Below are 25,874 nucleotides of genomic sequence, written 5' to 3'. Positions count from 1 at the left end.
AAATGCAGAGAATCAAAAAGTGAGTGGATTAGGAGAGGAAATAAAGAAATGAGAGGAAAAAAAAAAACAATAAGCACTTCTCTCACTTCCCCTCTTCAAATCCCTCTTTGCCTGGCCCATGTGTTTCTTAATTCACCTTCCATTCAGCATTCAGAAAGCACACATGACAAATCAGACACACTTGACCTCCAACGGTATTAAATAGTTCATTTTCTGCATACGTTTAACATATTTCCTTGGATGCCCAAGAACTGTCTCTCACAAGTTCTTCTCATTGTTCCACAGTTGAGTAATCAAGTTTTAAAATGAAAATCACTATGGGTTATATCCTATACTTCAATCTGTGGTTCTTTTAAAAAGAAATTCATGGATGTCTAAACTGATCATGAATCATGAATATATGTTTTTGTCTCCCCTCCCCCCTTTCTATTTTTAAATCTATTAAAAAGGAAATGAAAGCATTTCTATTGCAGACATCCGAGGGATTCTGAGTTTTCTTTTCTCCTGCAGTTCACTAATACTGAAATTCTTTCATCAAAGAAGGACTTTTTTAAAAAGTCTTCAATTAAATATTCTGCCAACTCTTCTCTTTGACAACAGAAATGGGTAAAAGAATGTTTAGATGCTATTGAGGCTAAAAGAGCTAAACAATTTTCCCAATAATTAAGCTTAACACATTTAATTTATTAGCAAAATAATCAATATATGTATGAGAACCTTTCTCCTATAACTTCAAATTATTTTTCACATCTCCTTAAATCCTACTAGTGAAGAAACATTACCGAGAAGGCAACTAAAGATGAACTATTACTTAATCACTCAATATAAAATGTACAACTGAGTGAAAATTATTTCATGGTGGAGGGTTTTGCATGGCTGGAAAAGAAAACAATTTACTCAAGATGTTAAGGCAGTGAAACAAATGATAAGAAGGTGACACTGTACTTTAAGCAGCTCATCCAATGCAATATTTCATAATTAGGATGGAATATGCTTGGGACATGGGTGCCTTGAAAGTGGACCAGAAAACGCCTCTGTGCATTTTACATCTTGACAGTAATCACTTGCAATATTCTGCAAGGGATACCCAGGAGAGCACCAGCCATGTTTGGTGGAGAACAGTAACACATAATCAGTCTTTGAGAAGACAGTAAAAATCAGTGATCTGTGGTGTCTTACATGCTCGAGTCAATTAAATATGATTTATGGCTACTTGTGAGGGTACAAGTGAGCTCAGCTTCCCCCGAGGGAAAGGAGAGGACAGTGGATGTCGGCTTAGCTTCCTCCTTTACATTCACAGAGGAGCTCCTGCCTAGAGCACCAAGTTAGCTCCAGAAAATGCTATGAATCGATAAGAAAGGAAAGAACAAATTTCCAGAGCAGCAGCCAAGAGAGCATTGAAAATTCCCCAGGAGCAGGCTTTCTGCTTCTCCAAGTCTCTCCAATTTCCTGGGCAACGCAGTGAGCAGGATATCACATGAAAGGGGCTGTTTTGATGTGGACTCTGCACCAGCAGTCTGGAAAATGAGATGTTCCCCCATTGTATCGTGGACCGTTGGGTCAGTTTCATGACATCTACTTTTTGCACAACGGATGAATAGGACAGACCAGGTCCTGTAGGTGGGGAATATCAATGTGGACCAGAAGAGCAAGACAGGTTGACCTGACAATATTCTCCATGGAAATATAGAAGTCAAAGTATACCACAACTCAGCTATAGGTCACAGGTGTGAAAAAAAGCATGCTTACCTGTGCAGGTGGAGGCTGTTGCACAAATCCCTGGGGTGAGGGTGGGGGCTGGAGAACTTGTTGGGAAAGGGAAGGTCCAGAGCCTGAGAACCCCCCAGTCGGGAGCTGTTGGCCTGTAGAAGCGATGACATAGCTGGGTTGTTGGGTTGGCTGTGGCATGAGGGATGGTGGGTAAACAGGGCCGGATGGGGGCTCAGGAGTCTCTCCTGAGGACTGCCTGCTCAGGTTCATCTGGCTGAACTGCGTCGCCACGTCATCTCTCTGCAAGACACAGAAATAAAGCAGGAAATCAGCGAGATCAGCTTAGTAATGGGAGAGGCACACAGAGATACAGGCCCCATGCTTGTCATTGTAGGAGAAGCAGGGAGTGCACTTTGGAAAAAAAATAAAAGAAAGGAATTCACCATCCGGAATAAGAGAATGTAACAAGAGTAAACAGATTTAATCATCCTGAGGATCAGAGATGGCAAACAATTTGACCCAAATCTCCGTCTTTCAATGGAATCAAATTAGGATTTTTTTTCGCTAAGGGCTTGGGCTCCTGAGGATGGTGCTGAGACGACAAGAGCTTGGTGTTCTGTCCTGAAGGGTCAACTGCTCTTCCCAGCAGTAACCACAGGATCTGCCTTCTGGGAGAGGCAGAAGGACTTGTGTTCACCATCACCCAGGACTGCTGCAAAGATGGAGTCAGTACCGGTATCACCAGCAGGCTGGGTGGGGTCCCATTTTTATACCAGGTAGTGTTTGTTCACCAGCCTGGCATGAGATTTAGGAACAATGCTCACTGTTGTTATCCAAAAGGACTTAGTACATTGAGCAGAAATGAAGGAGAAATTGGGGGATGGGGATGCCTTTAGCAGAACAGTGGGATGATGATGATTACAATCTCAACACTGACTTTAAGATATTTCCCAACCATCACACCAAGTTCATGTGTCTCTATGTTTCTGACTTCTAATTTTTAGGGCATTCAGTTCCTGCTTCACTGGGAAACTCTTAAAAATAAAAGGGTACCAGATGGCGGAAGCACTAAACATGGAACAGATGACAGAAAGAAAACCATGATGTGGAAGATGGGTTGCAATGTTCTGGAATGAGACACGCACACACATACCCCTCATTGTCAGCCCAGGGCACCCACCCAGCATCATTCAGCCTAGCACAGGGAGGTAGTAAAACTAATTAACATGCTCCCAAAAGTCACACACATGTAATACAGTACCAGGGGGAACTGCTGCGTTGCAGACACAGGCAGGAGATGCTGGGGAGGAAAAGAGACTGCTGGGTATTGCACTGACTGGGAGGTAGCCTGCAGCCCCTGGACAGACTGGAGGAAAGAAAAAGCCGATCAGGTAAGAGGGATACGCTGGGGGGTGAAATCCCACAGGAAGGCTGCCATATGTGAAGCACGCCACCATCACCCCTTACTGGTCTTCTTAGCTCCATGCACTTCAGAGAGAGGGACCAGCCACCAATGGAAAGTCAAAGCCACGTGGACTGGAGCCCACCAGGCCTGACGGAGCTCTTTTGCCCAGTGACCATTCTTTTAAGAAGGTACTGCGATACTTTTCATGTTGTTGTTGATGAGATCCTCTGGGTCTAAAATATTGCCCAAGGTCCAAGAAGTGAGGAAAAAAATATATATTTAAATCAAGGATCGCTCCAGCAACTTATCTGGTACACTTCAGGTTTCTGTGGACATTTCCATGTGTCGCCTGAAGCAAAGGAGGGCAGCACGACATCTCTCTAAGGGGAGTACGCACAATCAGGCCACCTTGCAATGAATTGATTTCTATTCTTTCCATTGATAAAGATTAATCCCCACCCTTTGCAAACATGAACACTTGGTCTGTGTTGGGAATGTGTGAGCAAGTTGATACAATGGCCTGGGTAGAAACATGAGCTCAGTTCCCAAGATAGGCTCCTTCGGACGTAAAAATAGCATCTAGACCTAAGAAAAACTTGTCTTTCCTAGTAGCATGTTCTGACCATGCAGTGGATCGGCCACTCATCTCTATCCAAACTTAAGGCTCCAGATGAAATCCTGTCAACCTGCAACCGGGGATTCTAGGCTGCAAGGTTGAAGTTATGAGTAAATAGGGGTGGCACCGATGGAAAATATCCCCGCTCCCTGATGTGCTGTTGTCCTGAGGACTTTGCAGCCTTCATCTCGGAGCCCCTCTCCTCCCTGCTTTCCAAGCAGCTCCTTACCTGAGTGACCAGTGGGCCTGCCATCTGTGGCTGTGGCGGCTGGACCTGTTGCTGTGGCTGAGGTGAGGGCTGCTGCTGTGGCTGCTGCTGGGACTGCCCCACCATCACGCCTCGCAGGGGTTGCTGACTGGCGGGGGGGTTGTATATTGCAGGGGTCCCATCGGGATTCACAAAAGGCTGGCCTGCAATGGAATCATAGCTTGGTCCAGCTGAGCCTCTCAACGTCTCCTTTGGCAGAAAGAACCCCTCTGATAGATATTTGGAAAGCAATCTAAGGTAGAGGGACAGGGCGGTGGAAATCTAGGATATGAGAACCTTCGCCCATGTGAAAACTTGACTGGTTTTGACCCATCCGGCTAAACCAGATAACAGTGTAAGCCCAGAGCAATTTAAGAAGCAGCAAATAAATCTACCACCTCAGGGAGATTTGCCAAAGCTAAGTACATCTGTGTACAGTGGCACCCAGTGGAGAAAGCCTGTGGAGAAGCAATCTTCACAAAGCCTTGTGTTTTGCTGCCCTGTATGTCACAGCCATCAGCGAGATAATGTGCCCTGAGAGGGGGCTGCTTTCCTTTTATGCAATTCCAGCTACATTCAGTTACACGTTATTTTCCAATACATTTGTTTTGCTTCTCCTAGCCTCATCCCCAATTCAGTATCATTATCATTTCCACAAATATTTATACAACAGAACATATCACATCCATTCACTCACACTTCTCTGAATAGACATAATCAGGAGTACATGGGGGTTTAGATTTTAAAGGTGATGCCTAACAAACCTATCATAGGATCATCTTATAATGATGAAGCAAAATACATGATTCTGCCCTTTGAAATAATAGTATAGTTCACTATTATAATTACTACTATTTGGGGAGTATTTTATAATTTACAAACTAGTATTATTGGAACCTTATCATGGCTCTGTGAGGAAAGAAGGTGTCACCTCCCTGTGCTTCAGAAGAGGAAATGGAGGCCTAGCAGAAAGGTTATAGGAACTGCAAGGAGAAGAGTCTGAGACAGCAAATGAAAGAGAGAAAAGGGGGCGGAAAGGGAAGGTAAAAGAGAGGACAGATCAATTTCCAATGTGGCAGGCGCAGTGACAAGCACCTGACATGCATGATCTTAGCTCTTCCAACAACTTACAGGTATGCAATCTCATCTCACCTTGGAGACAATAAAATTAGGGCTCAGAAGGACCAAGCAACTTATTCAGAAACACAAAAAACAGTGAGAGAACCGGGAAAAGACTTTGGTCAATATGACTGCAAAGTCCATTCACTTCCCATTTACACCAAATAACTGAACTATCCAAGTTTGCATAATGAGTAGCTGGTTCAAGGAGGTACCATGAAAAAAATCCAGTCATCCCTGAAAATTATTAATCAATGCACAATAAGTCAGGAGAGGTGGGGGCCATGCATCAAGGTGGAATTGCACCCAGGATTGGTAGATAAAGAATGAGCAGGATCAGAATATGGAGTAATGGATTGGGAAAGTGTTTGTGGGATGGTTTGTGAGTCCTTTCTTCCCTCTTCTATAATCCCCACATCCCTATGGGGAAGGGAGAGGTAGGAATGTGTGTACCCAAGTGGAAACTATGAAGATATTCTCTAGGAACCTGAGCAAAATGCCTTGGAGGTGAAGGACTCCCAGCATGGGCTTAGGGTCTCAGAGGAGAACCTCCCCACTCTTGGTATCAAGGGGATGGCAGAGCCAGCATGCTGAGTTCTTCCCAAGCGCATAGCCTGTCCTTACAATGTTCAGTATGCAGGACTTACATGAGTACTCTTACCCATGGTAAGCGGCACATCTTGGGCAAGGAAATCAGCTTTGTTCTTTTGTAACGTATATGAAGAACAACCGAAGATCACCAGTAATATGAGGAAAATTAGCACCAAAAACGAACAGGACAGAGAGGGAAGATGTGAAAACTGACCGAAAAGGAATCAGTATTCTAGTAAAAATGAACCGTATGCTATTCAACAAAAAGAACAGACTGTTATAAAATAGGAGCTAAGTGAATTAGCTAATGTATGCTACCTGAAAGAAACCAGTCCCAAGAGGGTGGCTCCTGTATAATTCCATTTCTACTGCATTCAAGATCGAGCAGCACTGACCTATGGACCAGAAATCAGAACAGCGGGATTTCTAAGAGGGCATGATGGAAGCTACTGGGAGACTAGATATGTTCTCTGTCTTACTCTGGGTGATGTTTACACAGGTGTTCATGTATGTAAATATTTACCAAGGCTCCACGTCAGATGTGTGTAGATCATGCACTTCACCTGTGCACTTTATAAATGACATTAAGAAAGTAAATTGGAATAGGTTGGGGAGGGAAATGTTGGGGTTATAGTGAAGCCAAACAAAATGCTCGTAGGTAAAGAGTGATGGACTTGACCTCAGCTCAGTTAGGAACTGTAATGGGAGCTTAGCATTCCCCACTATTACCAGACATTTCCAGCCAAACGATATTTGTGGGTATGCGACAAGATACCTTAGATGCTGCATATTCATGAATATACCTGCCAGAACTGTGGAAGTTCTGACAACAGTTTCATAACCACTCACAAGGTGCTGTGATGGAAAAGCAAATGTGCCAGAATTATGGTCACAGAACAATGACTAAACTTACTGGTGTTTTTTCCTAATATTCTTCATAGACACTTGTTTTCCTATCACCATCAATTAATATTGTTTTATATTTTTTTATTTTTGTAAAAATAACTTTCTTTTGTATTTAAAATCTACAATTCATTTTTCCTCCAAAAAAACCAGTATCTTGGGAAAGGATGGAAAAATAGTACAATTTTCAAAAATCTATCAGCCCATATAGTGTTCTAATCTTTAATGGCTCCCCCACCCACCCACCACCCTGCTTTCATTTGTATCTTAAAAAGATAAAGCTTTTAGATATCTAACATTAAAAAAAAATCTTCACAGCAACATTATGTGAAATCATTTAAAAATCGGTCCTACTCTGTACTTACACAAACACACATACAAACATACACACAAAGATGGAAAGCTAAAAGAATCTATTATATTCTACATGACTTTCAATTTACCCCAGGGGAATGTGAAAAAATGACCATAATTAGGGTGAAAAAAACATAACCACACAATATTCAGATGTTCTTTGTGATAAATTTTAGATCTCCTGTTTGAAATATTAATATGCTGTGGAGCAGAAGAAAGAAATGTTTCTAAATAATTGCATATATAAAGTACTAAGAATTTACGTGGGGAGAGGGAGATGGCAGGTTCTTCTGAAAAGTTTGATTTTTATGCTCACCAAGGAGAGGTAAAAATAACTGAGGAAAATGAAAGAAATAAGATGGAAAGAGACCTAAAACAAATTCCTAAGAGAGCAACGCTGTGTAACTACTGGTTTTCAAATCAGGCAATGATCGCCTCTCAATATTCTACCATTGACAACAAATCCAGATGCAATTACCACTGAATACAAGCAATTAGTTTGAATGACAGTTGCTGAAGACGAAAGGGGAAAGGAAAACTAGCTGGCCGTAGGACTATTCAGTTCGGAAGTCAGGAAATACACTGGTGTGCCCAGCACCCCCTGGCATGTGTGTTGGCATAGGTGAAGAGGGTGCAAAGACAGAGGTAAGCCAGGGTGCTGTGAGCTCAGCCAGGGCAGAAAGAAGGATTTAATGCAGTGAGTTCATTCCTCTCAAATACATGATATTAGGTGAAGAACTTCTCCCTTTTCCACATCAACATGTCTAATGTGCAGATTTTATTTTACTCACATAGAATTATTGATTACCTGCACAGTAACTAAGACTTTGTTACTCTTCAGCATGCAAAACATAAACAAAAACACAACTAAGTATGAGCCCTCCCTCGAAAGGGAGTTACCAGCTTATAAATGTGCTGGTAACAAATCACTGAACCCATGGGCAGTTGACACAAAGAGCAAAGTAGTCACATGCTCTTGGTTCCTAACAACCAAAGCATTTCTGCCATGTACCTGGCAAAGGGCATTTATTTTCAAAGAAAGAGAGTGGATGAGGAAAAGAGATTTGCCTTTCTTAGTTTTTAGAAGGCGATCAAGGAAGTTATTGTTTGATGATGCCCTATTGTTCGTGGATAGTCAATGGTGAATTCAGATCTTGCAAAAATATGTTTTATAGAGAGTGCATCAAAACTTTATGGTGCATTTAAAAAAAAATGTGGAAGCAGTGTGAATAAATAAATGTTAGAAGTTTTGTGAAAAACAAAAGGAAGCCCGTCAGAGGCATTTGGAATAGACCAGCCCTCCGAGGCTACTCAGAGTGAAATCTCTGCAGATGGCATGCTCTTACATCATACATTTATGCATTTGTACCAGATGAAGGCAAAGCAAAACAGAACCACAACATATACAGGCATCAACAAGTACTTGAGGGACGCCAAAGGCTGCTAGCATCTCTGGATAGCACTGATTTAAAAGAAAATAGCCAAACAAAGATGAACTCTGCTAAAAATTTACAAAAGGAGGCTGAGTCCAAGACAGCTGGAGGAAGATCAAACTCAAGAGTCAAACCCAGGCTTGCCCTGCAAGAATGAAGATGGTACAGAGGGATAACTTTGAAAAAGAACCTCTGCAGCAACCCACCCATCCAGATGTCTGAAAAGCAAAGAAAGATCAGGCCAGAGGTCCTGAGTTAGAAATAGACGAGCTGAGAGCCTAGTCCAAGGAGAGGCAAAAAGTCATGGCTGTGCCTGGGGAACTACAAGAATATTTGTGGGAGGGGTTGGTTTCAGGGAGCCAAATATTTAGTACATAGTAAGATCCAAGGCTATTGTGCTGGCCAAGGAAGTTTCATTGGTGTTTCATTTAGTAGACAGGACTGGTAGGTACCTTAGTATTTTCAAATAATTGCTTGTCTTATTCCTGTTTAAGACAGATATTTAATTAATCAAGGTACACATGCACCACATTCTCAAATATAAGACATCAGATGAAAAACGGCTTCCCATGCATATCAACATATATAATGGGTAGTAGATAATATTTCAATAATATATAATTATTGAGCCTAATAATTTGCCTAAGACTTCTTTGTTTTCCACTCTAGGGCAGCAAAAAAAAATGGCCAAGTAAGGCCCCTCCCTACAAGGAGCTTATAAATATGCTGGACAAAAAGGAAATAAACACAAGGAAAATTCACACAGAGAAGCAAAGTAGTCAATGCTCTTGGTTCCTAACACCAAAGCCATATATTTGGCAGAAGATGAGAAGTATGGATTTCAGGAGTTCACAGCAATGGCAGAGAAAGATGAGTTCCAGACCAAAGGAAGCAAATTTACAGCTGAAGAGATTAGATAGATAGATAGATAGATAGATAGATAGATAGATAGATAGATAGATAGACAGATATGGATAGATAGATAGTAGATAGACAGACAGACATGAACATATGCACACCACAGACACACATATACACACCTACATGTATACACACATGCATTTGCATATTTTCAATTTAAAAACAAAACCAAAACACGTTATGTAAGAGAAGAAACGTCATCGTCACCTTACATCTCACCACTCAACCACAGTATACAACATATTAATACATTTTTCTTTTGGACTAGGGCTATTTTAATGTGTAGCATTTGTCCGAGGAGTATGTACGGTGAAGCTATCAACAATGTTATTAGATCCTGTTCCTTAGTGAGAATCCTTTTTCAAAGGAAATATTTTGATAACAGCTCTAAACCACTCCATCCAATGAATAAGAATTGGGACTTGGCACCAGACAGTACTTGATTTCTTTCTCTGTAAACAAGATTGCAGATAATAATATACACACACACATGCACAGCCACACGACCATTACAAATAATATTCTTGCATTATACCCTAAAAATACTCTGTTGAGCTTTTTTGAAACACTCTATAATTTTGCTTAAAACAAACTACTCATAACTAATGCTTAGTGTGTGTTTTTGTCTGCAAGCCCTTCATCTCTATTAAAAGTGAAAGAATTTAAGCCAGCAAAGTCGTATCATACTTCGATCAGTGCCCGGAGTCGTGAATATGATTCTGGTTTTCTTTTAATTTCCTTTATAGAGCTTACCATGATCCACATAAAATAAAAGCGATCTAATATTCTCCTTAGAAGTATCTAATCAGAAAGCTTTCAAATGGTTTTCAATAAAATGATTATGCCTTCTTTTCCCTGAAGCTGATGGCATTTTCCAAATGTCTCAATCAAACACCATGCCTTGAGAATGTGCCATATGTTTTCATGAAAATGTGGCAATTATTCAAGTAACTATTTTACTATCATCCTCATGTTTCTCTGGATTTCCTAATTACTAGTAGCACTATACATGTGAGAAGATTGACTCAGATCATTTTTATGAGATTCGCATCTGGTTTTGCATTTTCAAGTTTAGCTAATCAAAGAAATATCTGCAATAATCTAAAGCAAACCTCAGATATATTTTGAGACAATTCAATTTTTTTTCCAATCACTTATAAAGGCTTCTAAGGAAGTGACTTAGTCAAGGTCAAACCTTCTAATCCGAGGTTTTTCAACCACTGCACTACTGATATTTTGGGCTGGAGATCCTGTGTTGTAAGGGGCTGCACTATCCATTGTGGATGGTGGATCTGGGCTCTACTGTCTTAGGTGTCAGTAGCAGCCCGCTCCTCCCTAGGTCATGAAAATCAAAATGTCTGCAGATATTGCCAAATGGATTTGAAGACATGGAACATTGCCCCCCTCATCACACTGAGACGTTTCCCCCATGAAGCAGATATTCATCAGTCTATTTTCTCAATGCTCTGGGTCCTTTGGAATCCGCACGGAGATTAATTGACCACTAGAGAAACTAAAAAGTCAAGAACCAATGGCCATTCATCATGGAAGAAGCTATCAACATGAAGTTAGCAATTTTCCAAACCCCACCAAAACTAGTCTAGGTTTAAAAATCTCTAAAATACATAAGAATTTGCTCTCTGTGTCCTCTTTACCACTGGTAATCCTTAATCTCTGGTAGGAGTTTGGTGAAGTTGCAAGGTAAGAAAGCAACTTCCATAGTTACTGATCATTATGTGTCCCAGTTAAAAATCTCAAGGTTTTGAAATATAATGGATGCAAAAAACTCTTTTAACATCACAACAGGATAGCCATGGATTTATTCTGAGAAACAAAGTTTTAATTAGAATATCCCAGTTCACCACTCAACAATCTCTGATCTTACTTCTTGGGAGTACATGAAACACACCATGGTCAGTGAAGAGAGGACAGAGAGAAAAGTAGCTATTTCTGGGAAGTATCTATATATCTATATCAATACTGCTATCATATGGAGATATATAGGTTATAGCTATAGATCTACTCTTCCTAAACCAAGACCTTTCATAGCAGTTCATGCACCAAGCAATCCTGCTCAGGAATTTTCAGAAAACTCGCTAGTAAATGTGTAAGATCAAACACAAGAACTAAAGTCTGGTCTCGTGGCCCTGCCAAAGCAGAGGAAACATACTAACCTGTGTGTGGATTAAGAAGGATACTTCCGGGCGGGATGCCTGTTGCAGCTTCAAGGGGAAGGAGGATGTAGCTTGTGCTGCCGGCACCAACCTGGCCCCCCATTCCACTCTCCGGATAGGGTACACAGCCAGGGGAACTGGCTGCAACGCCTGAGACCAGGGGTGCACTCTGTAGAGGGGGATGGGTGCGGGACAGTGATCCTGAGGAACCCGCACTGCTCGACGACTCAGAACCTACCAGAGACACAAACCAACACATCACTCAAGCACTCGGGTTCTAAATACTTCCATCAGAATGGGAGGTGAGTGCTGCGGGAGGAGATTAACTCATGCCCCTCCCACATTTTTGGCTCACATTTTACTGAAATATTTACCACATATTTTTTTGTTGTGTCCATTTCCTAAAAGGAAAGAGATTAAGGATGAGTATTTCCTTTTGGCCTTCTCACGTGCCCCTGAGGTGATGAATTGGTAAGTGGTGTCCTGAACTCAGTGCCTGAAAACCCCCATCACGCTGAGTAATGAATGCCATGGAAATGTCTTCCTGAGCTGGAGCCATGAGGATAAAATGACTAGTATGGAAATTAAAGAGACTACAGTGTAAGGAGGAGTCCTAGGAGGGGCTGGTCACACAGATGGTTTTAACGTACTGGTTCTTCAACGTCCCTAAGGCTCAGTTTGAAGGTGCGTAGTAAGAAATAATCTCTTCTTTCAGATGGGAGCAGAATTGGATCATTCCTATTGGGAGTGCTTAGGCTCTGCTCTCTATTTCACACATTCACAGAAGTCATTAATACAACCAAGAGGTGGACCAACAAGGGTTTGGCCTTTATGGCAATGATTGAGCATCCTCCAGTTGGCACAGAAGAGTCAAGTCAGGGGAATGTTTGTGGACTGTGGATTTCTCAAACATGTAGGTAACTGGATCAGTATGCAGAAGCCTCCAAGATGGAATCTAGCCCTGATCATCTCCCTCCCCCCTATTGTGGACAAAGAAACACCAGCTACATTCAGTGTCCATTAGATACTAGACACTCTTCTCTGTAACCAGAGCCAAGCAACTCTGGCACCCTTGATTGACCATGGCTGTTCTGAACACTGAATATGAACCCAAGCATTGGAGAGAAAACACACCAAGCAAAATTTTTGTATCTGTGAATTCAAACTAATAGATGATTTGGATGATATCATAGGTTGCAAGAATGTAGTACAGGGAATTTTTAAAATTATTAGCCCACAACTCTTGATTTATGTCATTAAAAATGCATTCTTCTGTGTCATTGAAGGTTTAGATATATAAAGAATAGTTAACATTGTTTTCAAGATTCTAAAATGTGCCCTTTAGTTAAACTGGAAGTCTTTTTAAAATAAGTAATAGGACTACAGCATGCAATTACAGAGAAGAGGAGCCATTGAAGAGTGATACTTTTAGAGGACAGTGATATTTCCTAAGCACTCAGTATGTGTGAGCACTTGGAGAAACACTAATAGTAAGTACTGTTACTGCCTATATAGATAGGGAACTTGTAGCATAGACTGGTTAGATAACTCAAGTCAAGTCACATAGCTAGACAATGACAGAGCTGGGATTTGATCTTGGCAGACTGATCTAGATTTAATCATGACCCAACTGCCTCCTGAAATCATGCCTATGTATATACAATGGATGGCTACAAGGGTTCTCAGTTGAGAATCTTTGCTTTTTTCCATGACTTGATTATTAATAATGATAAAGTGTCAGGTCAGTTCAGGATGCTCTATCTACCTGGTTGAAATACTGATGGGCTTCTGAATAACATGGGGAAAAACATAAATTTGAAAATGCTAAGAGTAATCCTGAGACTGCATTGCTGACATTATGACCTGAGGTCAAACTGAAGTCACAGCGCCAGTGCAAACTAGAGTTGGTCTGAGGACGTTCCCACATGATTTGATGTGACAGTCCAAGTTTGACATTAGTACAGTGTCAACAACAACAGCAACAATGGTAATAATACAATAAAACTTCCTGTCCCCAGACATGTAAAGTGATGTACACATGTGACTCTGTCCATCTCCAGGACAGAGACAGTGAGAAAGAGTTGGGTCCAGTGAGGCACATCCTAACTGATTTGAGGGGTGAGCTAGTGCGGGCATGGGTATGTGTGTTGGGGGTGGGGATTGATGGACGCAGACTGGTGTGCCACAACCAAACTCAAAGAGGGACTTCATTTTGGTTTTCAGAAGATGGCTATCAAGCCTTGACTTATAATGTCCCTTCTCTCAGCTGGGGAAAAGCAGCTGCTTCAATAGGAACAATAAGAAGACAATGTAAATACAATGCAAATGATTTGATCCCACAGGTTAAAAGAAAGAAAGAAGGAAGTCAATTTAGCTTAAACTGTCAACACTTGCAAAGATGGAGACAAAGTCAAACCTCCGGGGAAGGGTGGCTCAGCAGTCACCATGTCACCAGGTTCAGGAACAGGCCTTTCTGACTGATTCATCACAAGTTTGATCAGCTTGTAAACACCAAGCACCCAGAATCAGAGAAAGCGATATTTTACACACAGCCAGCATTACTGAAATTCTTGATCAAAAAATGGATGTTAGCAATGGTGATAAAAGACACGGGATTAGAATTGTTCAAAGATTCTTTTAAAAAATAAAATTGATATTTGAGAACTTTACTAGTTCGGGTGCTGAGCGTTAAAGTGGGTTTTTTTGTTTTGTTTTGTTTCCTTGTTCAGGGACTTCATGACAGCAATGGCAAATATTGGCCACTGTCATTGTGCTAATCACTTCATATGAACGATCCAATCTAATTTTCACAGTACCTTCATTTTGAAGAGGAGAACTGATCCTCAGAGATGTTAAGTAAATTTCCCAAGGGCACTTAGTGGAGTCTGAGGTCAAACTGAGGCAACCTGAATCCATGGACATGCTCTAAGCCAGCAGGTCCTATGTTTTCCCTAGAGTCATTGAAAAGAGAGCCAAGTGGGGCCCAGAGCCCTGAACAGGTCTGTGCCGAGTTCTAGGAGATGTAGCACAGAAATCCAATGCTACTCTCAATGGCATGCTCAGAAGTCGAAGCTGGACCCTAAGAGGCAGCTTGTGGGAGGTGTAGGGAGGCTGGGCGAGAGACTCAGGTGAACACTCAAGACAGAGACAAGAAAAAGGAAAATGGGAAAATGGGAAAAGATTGGAAAAGGGATCATAAGACAAAACAAAATGGAAAACTGGGAAGGGGGCAGGGCAGAAGGGGAAGGGCATGGGCAGATCTGCTTCGAGTATGGGGGTGCTGTCACTCTCGAGGGAGGAAGCATCCTGAGTTTGAGTTCTAGTTCTGCCAAGCACTAGCTGTGTTTTCTTCAGCAAGTGACTCCTTTCTGAGACCTCAATATCCTCTTTTGTAAAATATAAGCCACCAACCTAAATGATGAGTGATAATGAGGATGGTGGCCTTAGAAGGCTCCTCAGCTCAGCTAGACTTCAGATGGATTTCTTCATGACATGGGCCCTTTACCTGCCTTTTTGCTCCTTAAGATGTAAATCTTCTCCAAGCACTTTATGAGTTTTACAACCCAGGAATGTCTTACTTAAGCACTTGGGAGCCATCCTTTTGAAATGTAATCATCAAGAAATCGTGCCCTTATCTGTCAGTTTCTGTGGTAGAGTAAGAGCCTGCCTTAGATAAACACCATTAGCAAACACAGATGGTTTAATCAAACTGACCAATCACATCTCTAATGTCCTCCAGTACTTTAACACAAGCTCACTTTAAAACTCCCCTGCCTTTTGTTTCAGCAAAACTCCCCTATTGTAATAGTCTTGACTCCAATTGCAATAGTTATGAATAAAGTCTTCCTTGCCTGTTTAACTCACCCAAACAAATTTTCTTGTATAAGGACCCTGAACTATAAGTTGTTTCTTTTTGAATTCAAGAAAATGTTTCCAGATCCAAGGGTCAGAGTTAAGCAGAATAACCTAAAGATCTGAAATTACAATGAAGAAGAGAATATCCAGAATGATTTGCTGTAGTGATGAAAGTAAACATGAAGAATAGGAAATGGCAGCAAGATGACGAATCTTGCTTTGCTTCCAAAAGTACTCTAGGGTGTAGACAAGAAAGGTAACAAAAACAAGAATATTCTTGCATCCAGAAAACAAAAGAGCAGGACAGGCAAAATTATGAAAACAAAACAGAAAAGTTTCTTATTTCTCTAGAGAAGTTGTTCTCAAAGCATGGTTCCTGAACAAGCAATCTATGCTTCAAGAAATGCTTCATGTGACACTCATGAAGTTAAAGTCGAGAACCCCTGCACAGCAGATCAAGAGGGAGGGATGGTAGTAAAACAATGGAGTTTGGCCAGTGTGGACTGAAATAGATGTCATTGTCTTATTTTTCAACCACAGCACCACTATTGAGAAACAGCAGGGTTTGCAGCGCAAGCTCCACCATTCCAGTTCTCTTCACAAGGAGTATGTAATGACACAATGACATCATTTCCCTCCATAGGTGTGTGCTGGACATATAACTGTTAGGTGACCATTACTGGGCTCAGTGTGGGGGATACAATAGGGGAAAGGCAGTACAGGCCAAGAAAATGTGCTTGCGGGCTCAGACTTGGATAATATGCTTTTTCCAAAATATAGGGAAACATGTTTCCCACCTAACAAAGGTCGTTATTATCTATTTAAAGCTTGAACCTATGTAATTAGAGGAGAAGAAGAGTACCTTAAATGTCACAATTCCAGACTTGGTTTCTGAAAGGTCAAAAGAAAGTTTGCAATTCCACTGTGAACAAGAAGGTAAAAAAAATGGAAACTTTGTGTTGTTCTGAAGCTCCACAACAGCAAAACTGACAGCTTTGCTTCATAAAATCATCTTGGGAAATTGTGTTTGTTTTGACAACCTATCTTGATCTCCTTTAATTTTTTTTATTTTTTTTATTTTTTGCTTTCCACTCCTGCACCGTGACAAGCTTTCAAATGGAGACACTTAGATTAAAAGAAAAAAAAAAGTCTGAAGCACTTACAATTTCTAATCATTCTTCAAAGAAAATGGCAGTTTAGCATTCTTAAAGTGTGTTAAATGTTTCCAAAAAGCTTTGCTTTGGAAGTGATTGGGGGTTGCTGCATGGAGAATGGCGATTAATTTGAAAATCATAAGCACTCTTTTGGTGTGTTGGAATTTTTAAGTAAGCCATTTAAGGTACTTGGTTTTTGACTTTTAAGGAGATTTAAAACTATTTAACCTTTCTTAGTTTACAAGAGCTTAAGTGCACCACGGTGGATTTTCTTGACTTCAATTGATGCAATAGTGGGATATAAGAGCAATTAATTAGAGTAAGAAATCAAGAATTCTCCAATTGGTGAACAAAAATGACAGAAGGCAGTGTGAGCCCACCTGATCGTTCCAAGAGGCAAGATATACAAAGTAGTAACTGTGACTAAATGCTATTAATTTCCTGCCTAGGTAGGAAAACATGAGCTCATTTCTCAGGAGGCATTTGTCAACAACATAATTATGTTAAACAATTAGCATAACGAGTCTATATTTCATAGAGTCCCCGCCCTAGAGTGAATGTGACTTTTGGTTGGGAAAATAGTCATAGTTTAGGTTAGATAGCCCATGTCTAACCCCTGGTTGGTGGTGTCCATTCACCATCCCCCACCTGCCTTGGCCTCCCACTCACCAGCAACGCCAGGGTGTGAGTGCACCACCTGACATTCACAGCCAGTCACTGAATCACAGCTCTCACCCCCAGCCTAGCTGAGAATCAGGGCCTCCGAACTTCTGAAGCAAAACCAAAACCAAACCAACACAATTACGATACATCCTAAACTAAAAATTGAAGTTCACGGAGTGCTCTTGAATGGTCCTCTGTCACCTTCCTGGGATTTTATGAGGTATTTGAATCATGAACACATGAAAATAATTTGAAAACAATGGTGAGGGATTCTTGGGAGACAGAAGAGCTAGTAATGGCAGACCACTAGGGTATTTTGCAGACTAATATGAACTTCACGGTATTGATGTCTCTATGTGTTTAAAGTTGCTTCAAGTGAATGGTTCTCCTACATCTCTCATCGTCATGCACCTCCCAAAGACTGTCCGTGCACACTTGAACTACCTACCTCTAAAGATCACTATTCACTTAGAGGGGGAAAAAAGGAAAAAAAAAAAGGTGCTGGAATTTGACTACGTGGAAACTCTAAATCTTTTGAGGCTCACTTTTCTTATCTGCAAAGGAGGGATGAAAACAATTAAGTGGTAATAATAAAAATAAACAGGAACTAGTGTTTATTGAGGGCTAGTAACTTGCCAGGCATTGTGTGAATTGCTTTGTGTATATTAAGTCTTGGTCTTAATAACCTTTCAATATAGGTGCTATTATTATTCCCATTTCTCAAATGAGGAAACTGAGACAGAAAAACAGATTAACTCACTTCCCCAGGATCATACTAACAGTATGCCAAAGCAGGAATGGAAACTACTAATATCATAATTATCTTACAATGTGGTTTTAAGAGATAAATCAAAGTATGAAATTAAAACAACAACAACAAAAAATCCTAAACTTTGTAAAATAGTTGCCATGTGCCTTGGTAACCATTTTTATATAAATAATTGAAGTTAAACTTACAGTAATCTACTGAGGGGGGTTAGAGTAATATTCTATTATAACCTATATTTTCTAGATAAGTAAACTAGAGATTAGAGAAGTTAATAATTGGACTTAGGCACCCAGCAAGAAGCAGTACTGGTACTTAAGCTGTACTTTCTGTCCTCTGTAATTAATGTTAGTAGTTAACTCAAAGTCAGAGGGAATAGTGACCTTATAGCTTGTGTGGAATTCAGGAAATACCACAGGATTTACCCTCTTTAGTACTAACTACCTGTTTTGGACAGCTTCCCGGTACTCCTGGTACTGGATGTGCTGTCACCCCTGGTCAGCACCGTGATGCCCCCAAAACTCGCTGTCTTGGTCATGGTGGGCTTGAGATTGCGGTTGGAGCTGTCAGAGTCTGTGCTGCTCCAGGCTCTTTGGTGGTCGGACCACTTGAGTTCATTCTCGGAGCTGCTCTGCCGACTTCCGGATGTTCTCCCTGAGCCATCTCTGTTGCTCCTGGAGCACGACCATCAGAAAGATGCACAGTGTTAGCTTCCATGAACAGTACGAACATAGAATGTGACCTGTATTGGAAGAGTCGTCTACACAAGGCCCATCTGGGCAACTCTTTCCATGAAACCTGTTGCCTCACAAACAATACTATAAATACCTCACTGATGTACAGACAGAGACACATCCCACATAACACTCATGTTACAAACAGAAAAAAAAAAAACAAAAAAATAAACCTAGAAATATCACATGATCCCTCTGCCAACGAAGGAGACACTAGAAAACCATGGTATGAAGTATAATTGTTCACTTCTGTTGTGGAGAGGAGAGGGGGGTAAATTCTGAACAAAATCAATAATAAATCAATGTTTGGAAACAATTATGATCTCGGAGGACCCTAAAAGCAACTTCCACCAAAGAAGAGTTTTATCTCTCCCTTCAGCATTCGATAATTGAATCATGGTAAAATGCACACGGTTCCAGGGAAGCCATTTATTAATTTATTTTCTAATGTTTATGAGCTGTATATCTGAATTCATTAAGGCTTTGACAGACAGCACAGAAATCACAGAAATTACTGTTAGGCTATGGTGAGAATTATGTTCAGTGAGTTTAACCTTCAGGGGCAGAAGAAAGAGCCTTTTAATCCTTTTCATATGGAAAATCTTGTGATAACAACAGTATAAACACTACACTAACATGAACCTTTCTAAAGGGATCAATGGAAATAACAAAAAACCTCCATAGATGACAAAACACATTTGTTGAAAATTCAAAGAGAGAAAGAGTGAACTTATTGGAAGAGAGCCAACAGCCAGAGTAGATTTTGAAGAGTCCAGCGAATTTCTAAGCAGTGTGCAAAACTGCATGTCTTTTCTAGAGAAAGTTGATGAAATTTGCATTTTCATTGGTTTCCAATCTGCTTAAAGAGTAACTTAGTTAATGTTTTCAAAGATTTTTCTGCAGTTGGAAATAACGGATCATTAAAATATCCTAAGGTTCTCATAGCTTGTAAATAAGTAGAGGGTTCATAAATCAGGGACAACAGATATAACCTCTAATTTCCTATCACTGGGCAATATGACCTACTCAGCTCTTCATCCACATCTTACAAATGTGATCATTTAGCTTTGTTAAATAAATATTCTCCTAAAGACAATAATGGACTGTTGAGATGTTAGACGTTTGTGTATCTGATTGAAGTACTCATCGACCAAATTGTAGAGAGGATACACAGAAAATTTTAGGTTTTACTTCAACTTTATTTACTAAACGTTTCTTTTTTATTTCATGAAAACCTAAGAAGGTAAAGGGACCTAAGGGATAGTAAAAATGAAATAGCTAATCTGTGATAGAACTTTGTAAAGTGAGCAGAGGAAGTGGAACAGAAAACTCACAAAAACGAAAGCACTCAGTGCCCTGCTGTCATTTGTCAATGTTTTCTTATCCTCTGTTCTCAGTACCATAGGATGACTGGTTTTAGAAACAAAGACCATCTCAAAAAAGACAAGGTGTAGTAGGAGGTATCAAACACTCACCAATGGCCAGGTGACTTTAGTTCTTAAACTCCTTTAAACATCAAGAAAGCCAGAAGAGGCAGCCTGGAGGAAAACTACCTTTCTCTGCTAGAAAGGTTAGCGGTTTTTTGGATTCCTGATTGTTTCCCTTTCAATCTCCAAATTTAACTTCATTCTTTTCCTATATAATTTTGATGAATTTGACAAAGCCTGGCTAAATCATTGTTTAGCAACTGTGAATGCACAAGAGATGTGATCTCATTTGTAGCTAATATAGAATATTTACTACAGGAAAATATTTGAGGGTAGTCCCTACCTCAGCGTACAGGATGTGTCAGAAGGAAGCTCTCCGAGTGGGGGTGAACTAATTCTGCTTCAATTATCCCTTTCCTCCATGAACTCTGCACCTCTACAGGTAGAATCTAGACTTCCTCTAAATTCCAGTTTGGCTGGGCCTTTCTCTACAAAGAAGGTGTCCACCACTATTTCTGGGTGCAAACCAGTGTGCTGTAGATTACACCCTTCACTCTGCAGAGATGTTTCTAGAACATTGGGTGCTTCCTCTAGACCTGTGCCACATCCGCTGGCCAATAAGGCAACCTAAGATTTCCTTAACTTCTTCTCCCTCTACTCAATCAGCTCAAATCATCCTCCTAAGTCAAGATCTGTGCATTTTAAAAGAGGGAATTGAAGTTGCTACTTTAGAGGTTTACCACAAATGAGATTCAAAACAATACATCTAATTCTAGTTTATGACCTCTAGATATTTACACATTGAAACAATATTTTATAATGTTCTGTTGATTATTCTCTTTAACACTGGTAAGGTGAGATCCAGAATTAAGTTTTATATCTACTTGGGAGTGGAATCATAAACATCATAAACATATCCCCAAGTGTCTTTCCATCACTCCTTAGTCATCCTAGTTCCCTCCTATTGGAAACCAGGAAGACAATGGCAATGAGATGTCTAGTCATAAAGAGGACTTGGCCCTCCTATATGTAACTAGAATTTAATCCTAGAGTACTCATAAAGCACATACTCTAAGTTCTTTCTGAGCTGATTAACTGATAACATTTATTTTCCTTGTTGTTTGAGCATGGCGTTTTCTTTTTGCCCAAATAAAATATGCTGTGCACTTTGAATTAATTTTATATTGTGTGGATGGCTCTGTGCCAGATCATCTTCCTGCATTTCTACGTTTGGTGATTTGGGTGGGCAATGGTGTCCATATTTGGGATGGCTGATCTGAGTCGATGGTAGCTGTTGCTAGGGACCTTATTTGGGGCTATGTAAAACTAATGGGCCTATATGGGGCAAGAACACATATTTTATCGATATTGTCTAAACAAACCAGGTCATGGTAGATGAATGCAAGAGTACTAATAAATCTAGTCTTTCTTTGGGCTTTCAAGAGAAAAATGCAGAGTTATTTTCTTAATCTTTAAGTGTGAAAAGTATCTAATGATAGAAGAGGAAAGCATTAAACTATGTAGTTAAACCTAAACATATGAAGGGAGTTAAAAAAAAAATCCAGTTTTTGTTTCTGTCAAAGCATAAAGGGAACAAATTACTGTACCTTTTCTAATGATTAGACCCTAAGTTCAGATTTACTGCAAAAATATACTTTCTAGGCACACACATCATTTATTTTTCTTGATATTTTCTTGCTTCTAAGTGGGCAAGAGTTTTGTTTGTTTGTTTTATCTTTCCTATAACAGATGAATCGTAATAGTCATAAAAGCACTGACATATAAATATATGTATTAGGTGTTGAGTATATATACAGCACTGTGTATCCTTTGTTTCATGGAGATACATTTAATAGAGTAGTGAGAAAATGGGTATGATCCCTCTGCTTTCATGGACCTTCCCACCTAGTTTATAACTTAAAAATATATATTATTATTATATTATAGTTATCGAGTTATAACAATATTATATTATATACTTTAATATTATTGGTAAATATATATGTGTATGTGTGTAAATATGCATATATCTTGATTTAAATAGTTCATTATAATTGGAAGCAATCCCATATCTTTCCTTAGAAATAAAAAATCTATGCTTTAGAAAATACTGTTTGAAATATTATGATAGATGGTAGTAGCTAAAAAACAAATACTCAAATAGAGTTATCATTGATTTGTTTCCAGTGTTGAGAATGTACATACAATTGGAACCTGTCAGAGAAATGTTAACTCTGAAATTCATCAAAGTTGATTTGTGAATATTAAATCAGTGTGCTTCCAAAGTTAGCCCTTGAGGAAAATCAGAGGAAGAATCCTAAAGGATTTTATCCAAAATAATGGTCTCCCAGTCCCATATCTTACATTATCCAATGTGGCTTTAACATTAGCTCGGTAACAAGCTTTACAAAGAGATAACCAAACATATTTTATTTCATCAACAGAGATATTTTACACTAATACAATTATATTTAACACTGATTTTGCCACAATCTGAAAACACAGTTTTAAAAAAGTAAACCATACCAACCGAAAGAGCTGTCTTTTCTTATAGGTCTCATTGCATATGTTACTGTCTTCCAAGAGCCTACCGGAAATGAAAAAACATGATTTTTATGATATAAAACCTAAGAGTACTAAATAGATGTGTACTCTACTATAGCACACTTATCTTGCAAATCAACCCCATATATTGTTTTGTTTGCGTGATGTTGAATTTTGCCATAGTAAATTAATAGCAGCATGGTTTTCACTACCCTAGGAATCAAACACTGGTGATTCCCTTAACACTAGATAAGGGAAAAGGAAGAGAAAAGGACATAGAGCGAATGGAAGAGGAGAGGATAAAAAAATAAACTGATATAGATATAATACATACTTAATTAAGTATATTAGTTGTGATTTATTTCTTTGAGCATTATTAAACTTATTCTTTATTTCTTGAGCATAGTGAACTATTGGAATTCCAGAGACAGGTACCCAAGAAACATATTTATTTTTGTAGGAAATTTACTCAGTTAGACTTTTGCTTTTGGGGAACGTCAAAACTTGTTTATATGTGCAATGCATGTATGTGACCAACTATTGTACTGACGAATATAATCTAATTTGAATACAAGGGACACTTAAGTACATTAGCAGTCTTTTTATACAAAACCTAAGTAAATGAATAAGGTTAGAGAATAAAGCAGGGAAAAAAGATTGGCTAGAAGACTAGTGGATAAGATTTCCCATTAAACTAAATAATAAATGCTCACTTAACCTTTTTGGTAAGGATATAGAATTTTGGAATGGTTCAGAATCATCCCTAAGACATTAATGCTTATGGATTCTTAACTTTACTGTAAATAAGGAACACTTGTCTGAATCTGCATGGATTTTTAAGGTTGCTTTTGAATGCCTCATGTAGACTTGTTTTCTAATTTCATGTCTTCTTCTAAAAGAAGTTTATTCCATTATGGGATTTGGTTACTTGAAGGTTTCTAATTCCTAATATGAATGATGGCATTTTGTCTTTTTTACCAATTATATCTAATTCCCAGTTTAAACTTTCTCTACCAGAATTTAACCAAATGGTCTCCATTTTAATCAATTTTATGGGTACACCCATTAAGCCTACACCTGAAATGAAATTAACCATCACTTCTTTAATGGATACCATATTTCTATTCCAAGTTGCCCATTTTGATGCGTCTTAAATGTGATCAGCACAGCAAATGTGGAACTCCTTAATTCCCCTTAAAAATCTGCAATTAAATCAATGGAGCATTTTAATACGTATGTCAGTTTAGAACTGTTTTTTAGAAGTATATGTTAAATTTGAAAAATTTCTGTTCTTATGCTCAAGACTTTGTATAAATTTTATAACCCACTCATTTCACAACAATCACTTATCACTACTAACTCCCAAGCCAGGTAGATTGCTAAATCTAGGCCAGTTTAGATAAGATATCCAAGTTGGGCATTTTGTGAAGACTGATAGATTGTTTAGAATGAGAAACTTAATATTATTCAAATTATTATTGGTATAGGTACATATAATTATATATGTGGCTAATAATACCAAATATTCAAGTACTTTTAGCAGCCTATTCAATAGCCAATGAAATTGCAAGTTCCTATGTTGTCTCAGCATTTATACTTTTTAATGCCTGGTGAAGGTAGTAGGAATTAGACATTAGGAAAAACCAGAAGTTGAGACTTTAAATAAAGAAGATATTTAAACTCATGTTTGGAAGTAACTGAGAGAAGTTTCTTCCCCACCCCCCAAAATAGTTTATATACATGTAAAATAACATACATATGTGCATATGTATATGGGTGCATGCATAGATATATGTATTTATTTATACATATATTCAAGCATGCACTTATATATGGTGTATATACATATCTATGAATATACAGGACACACGTGACAGACTTTGTTCCTCTAAAGACACAAAAAAGCACATTTCATTTTACCTGTTTTCCACAAAAAGGCTTTCCTGGGAGCAAACTGACTGAAAAATAAAACAAAGGCATTGTATCAGACGTTCTGGATATGCTGAGGGATCCCAAATCCTTGCCTGATTTTAAAACTACTTTTCCCCTCCAAGGGGAAAAGAATTAAGAAAAATATGTGCCATTTTGAGAAAAAATGGAAATAAAACAGGAAAAAAAATAGGTTAGAGTTAGAAATGGAAACCATTCTCATGCAGCACACGGTACTTTTCCATCAGAGCATCTCTAGGTTTCAAACAGATTTAGCCCGTTCAGCATCAAGGTCAGAAGAGAGATGTTGTGAATGAAACTGCTGGAGGAACGTGTGACCATCGGATCCTGAACTAGCGATTTCCTCTGGGGCTGCGGAGATGCAGCCACCAACAAGGGCCAAAATGACAGGTTCAAATCCAAGCAGAGCGTGCAAACTTGGCACGATGAACCTGAGGATGGGCGAGCTGCAAAGCCACAGTGATTACCCGGCAATGATAAACTCTCAGGAAATAAACAGACTGACTGCAAGACTCTCAAAACTGAAGAGATACCATCAATCTTAAGGGCAGAGTGGCAGAAGACAAGTGAAAACAAAATGAAGCTAATTAGAAAAAAGAAACGCCAAACTCCATCTAAGATTTCTTAGGTTTTCACACACGCACACAAAAAAACAAATGACTTTCTCCTTAGCTTCCATCCCCCTAGCATTCATTTCTCTACTATCTTGGGTGTAATACACATTGTAGGGAAGATAAGATTCCATTATCATTACATGCTGAGGAAAGGGAGATCAAATTAAATTTTAACAAACAGAAAAAGAGAAGTGTAAACAAAATATGGTACAGTAGTCCTATAATCTAGAGACCGTGTTTCGGAAATAAAAGTATTTTCAAAGTAGAGTTTCTAAACATAAATATATACACCGCATTATAGTGTAGATTTTCTAAATGGTGAATAAGTGACCTGCTAAAGGGAAAAAATAGAAACTTCACAGGTCCATTTGAAGATAAAATAAAACTAAAGAGATAATAATGATTTTTCAATATCGAATTCTTAAATTCAAAGATGGTGCTAATGTAACCACTCTCTGCTCAGAGAGGCAAGCAGGATATTGGTTTCTCGTTACATTTTACTGGATAAATAATTTCCTTCCACTAAGCAAAGGGCTAGATTTGGACACAATATTTTTCTCAGTAGTCTGAGCATTTCAGTGAGGGCATCTCGAGAACCATTTCTGTTTTAACCTCCGTGCATTTATTTAAATGCACCTGAATATCAGGTGTGCCAAAACATTATTTAACAAAAAGCAAACACTTTAGTAAACTC

At 39.2% G+C, this 25,874-nt stretch overlaps 1 protein-coding gene across 10 annotated transcripts in view; it reads right to left on the bottom strand.

Moving 5' to 3' along the window:
* Nucleotides 1–25,874, bottom strand: part of ARPP21 (cAMP regulated phosphoprotein 21) — a 160,575-nt gene that overhangs the window by 50,842 nt on the left and 83,859 nt on the right. For all 10 annotated transcript variants that reach the window (XR_013994932.1, XM_081073334.1, XM_081073339.1 and 7 more), the window contains 7 exons: nucleotides 24,537–24,574; nucleotides 22,603–22,659; nucleotides 18,356–18,585; nucleotides 11,474–11,707; nucleotides 3,961–4,142; nucleotides 2,972–3,076; nucleotides 1,750–2,010 (listed from right to left, as the gene is read on the bottom strand). Coding sequence is in view for 9 of the 10 variants with exons in the window: in XM_081073334.1 (XP_080929460.1) it covers nucleotides 1,750–2,010; nucleotides 2,972–3,076; nucleotides 3,961–4,142; nucleotides 11,474–11,707; nucleotides 18,356–18,585; nucleotides 22,603–22,659; nucleotides 24,537–24,574 (1,107 nt within the window). In the remaining variant the exon portion in view is untranslated. The remainder of the gene's footprint in view (nucleotides 1–1,749; nucleotides 2,011–2,971; nucleotides 3,077–3,960; nucleotides 4,143–11,473; nucleotides 11,708–18,355; nucleotides 18,586–22,602; nucleotides 22,660–24,536; nucleotides 24,575–25,874) is intronic.

This window comes from Rhinolophus hipposideros, assembly GCF_964194185.1.
Source record: "Rhinolophus hipposideros genome assembly, chromosome: 14".
NCBI classification, from domain to species: Eukaryota; Metazoa; Chordata; class Mammalia; order Chiroptera; family Rhinolophidae; genus Rhinolophus; species Rhinolophus hipposideros.
This window is presented reverse-complemented; position numbering and strand designations above follow the sequence as displayed.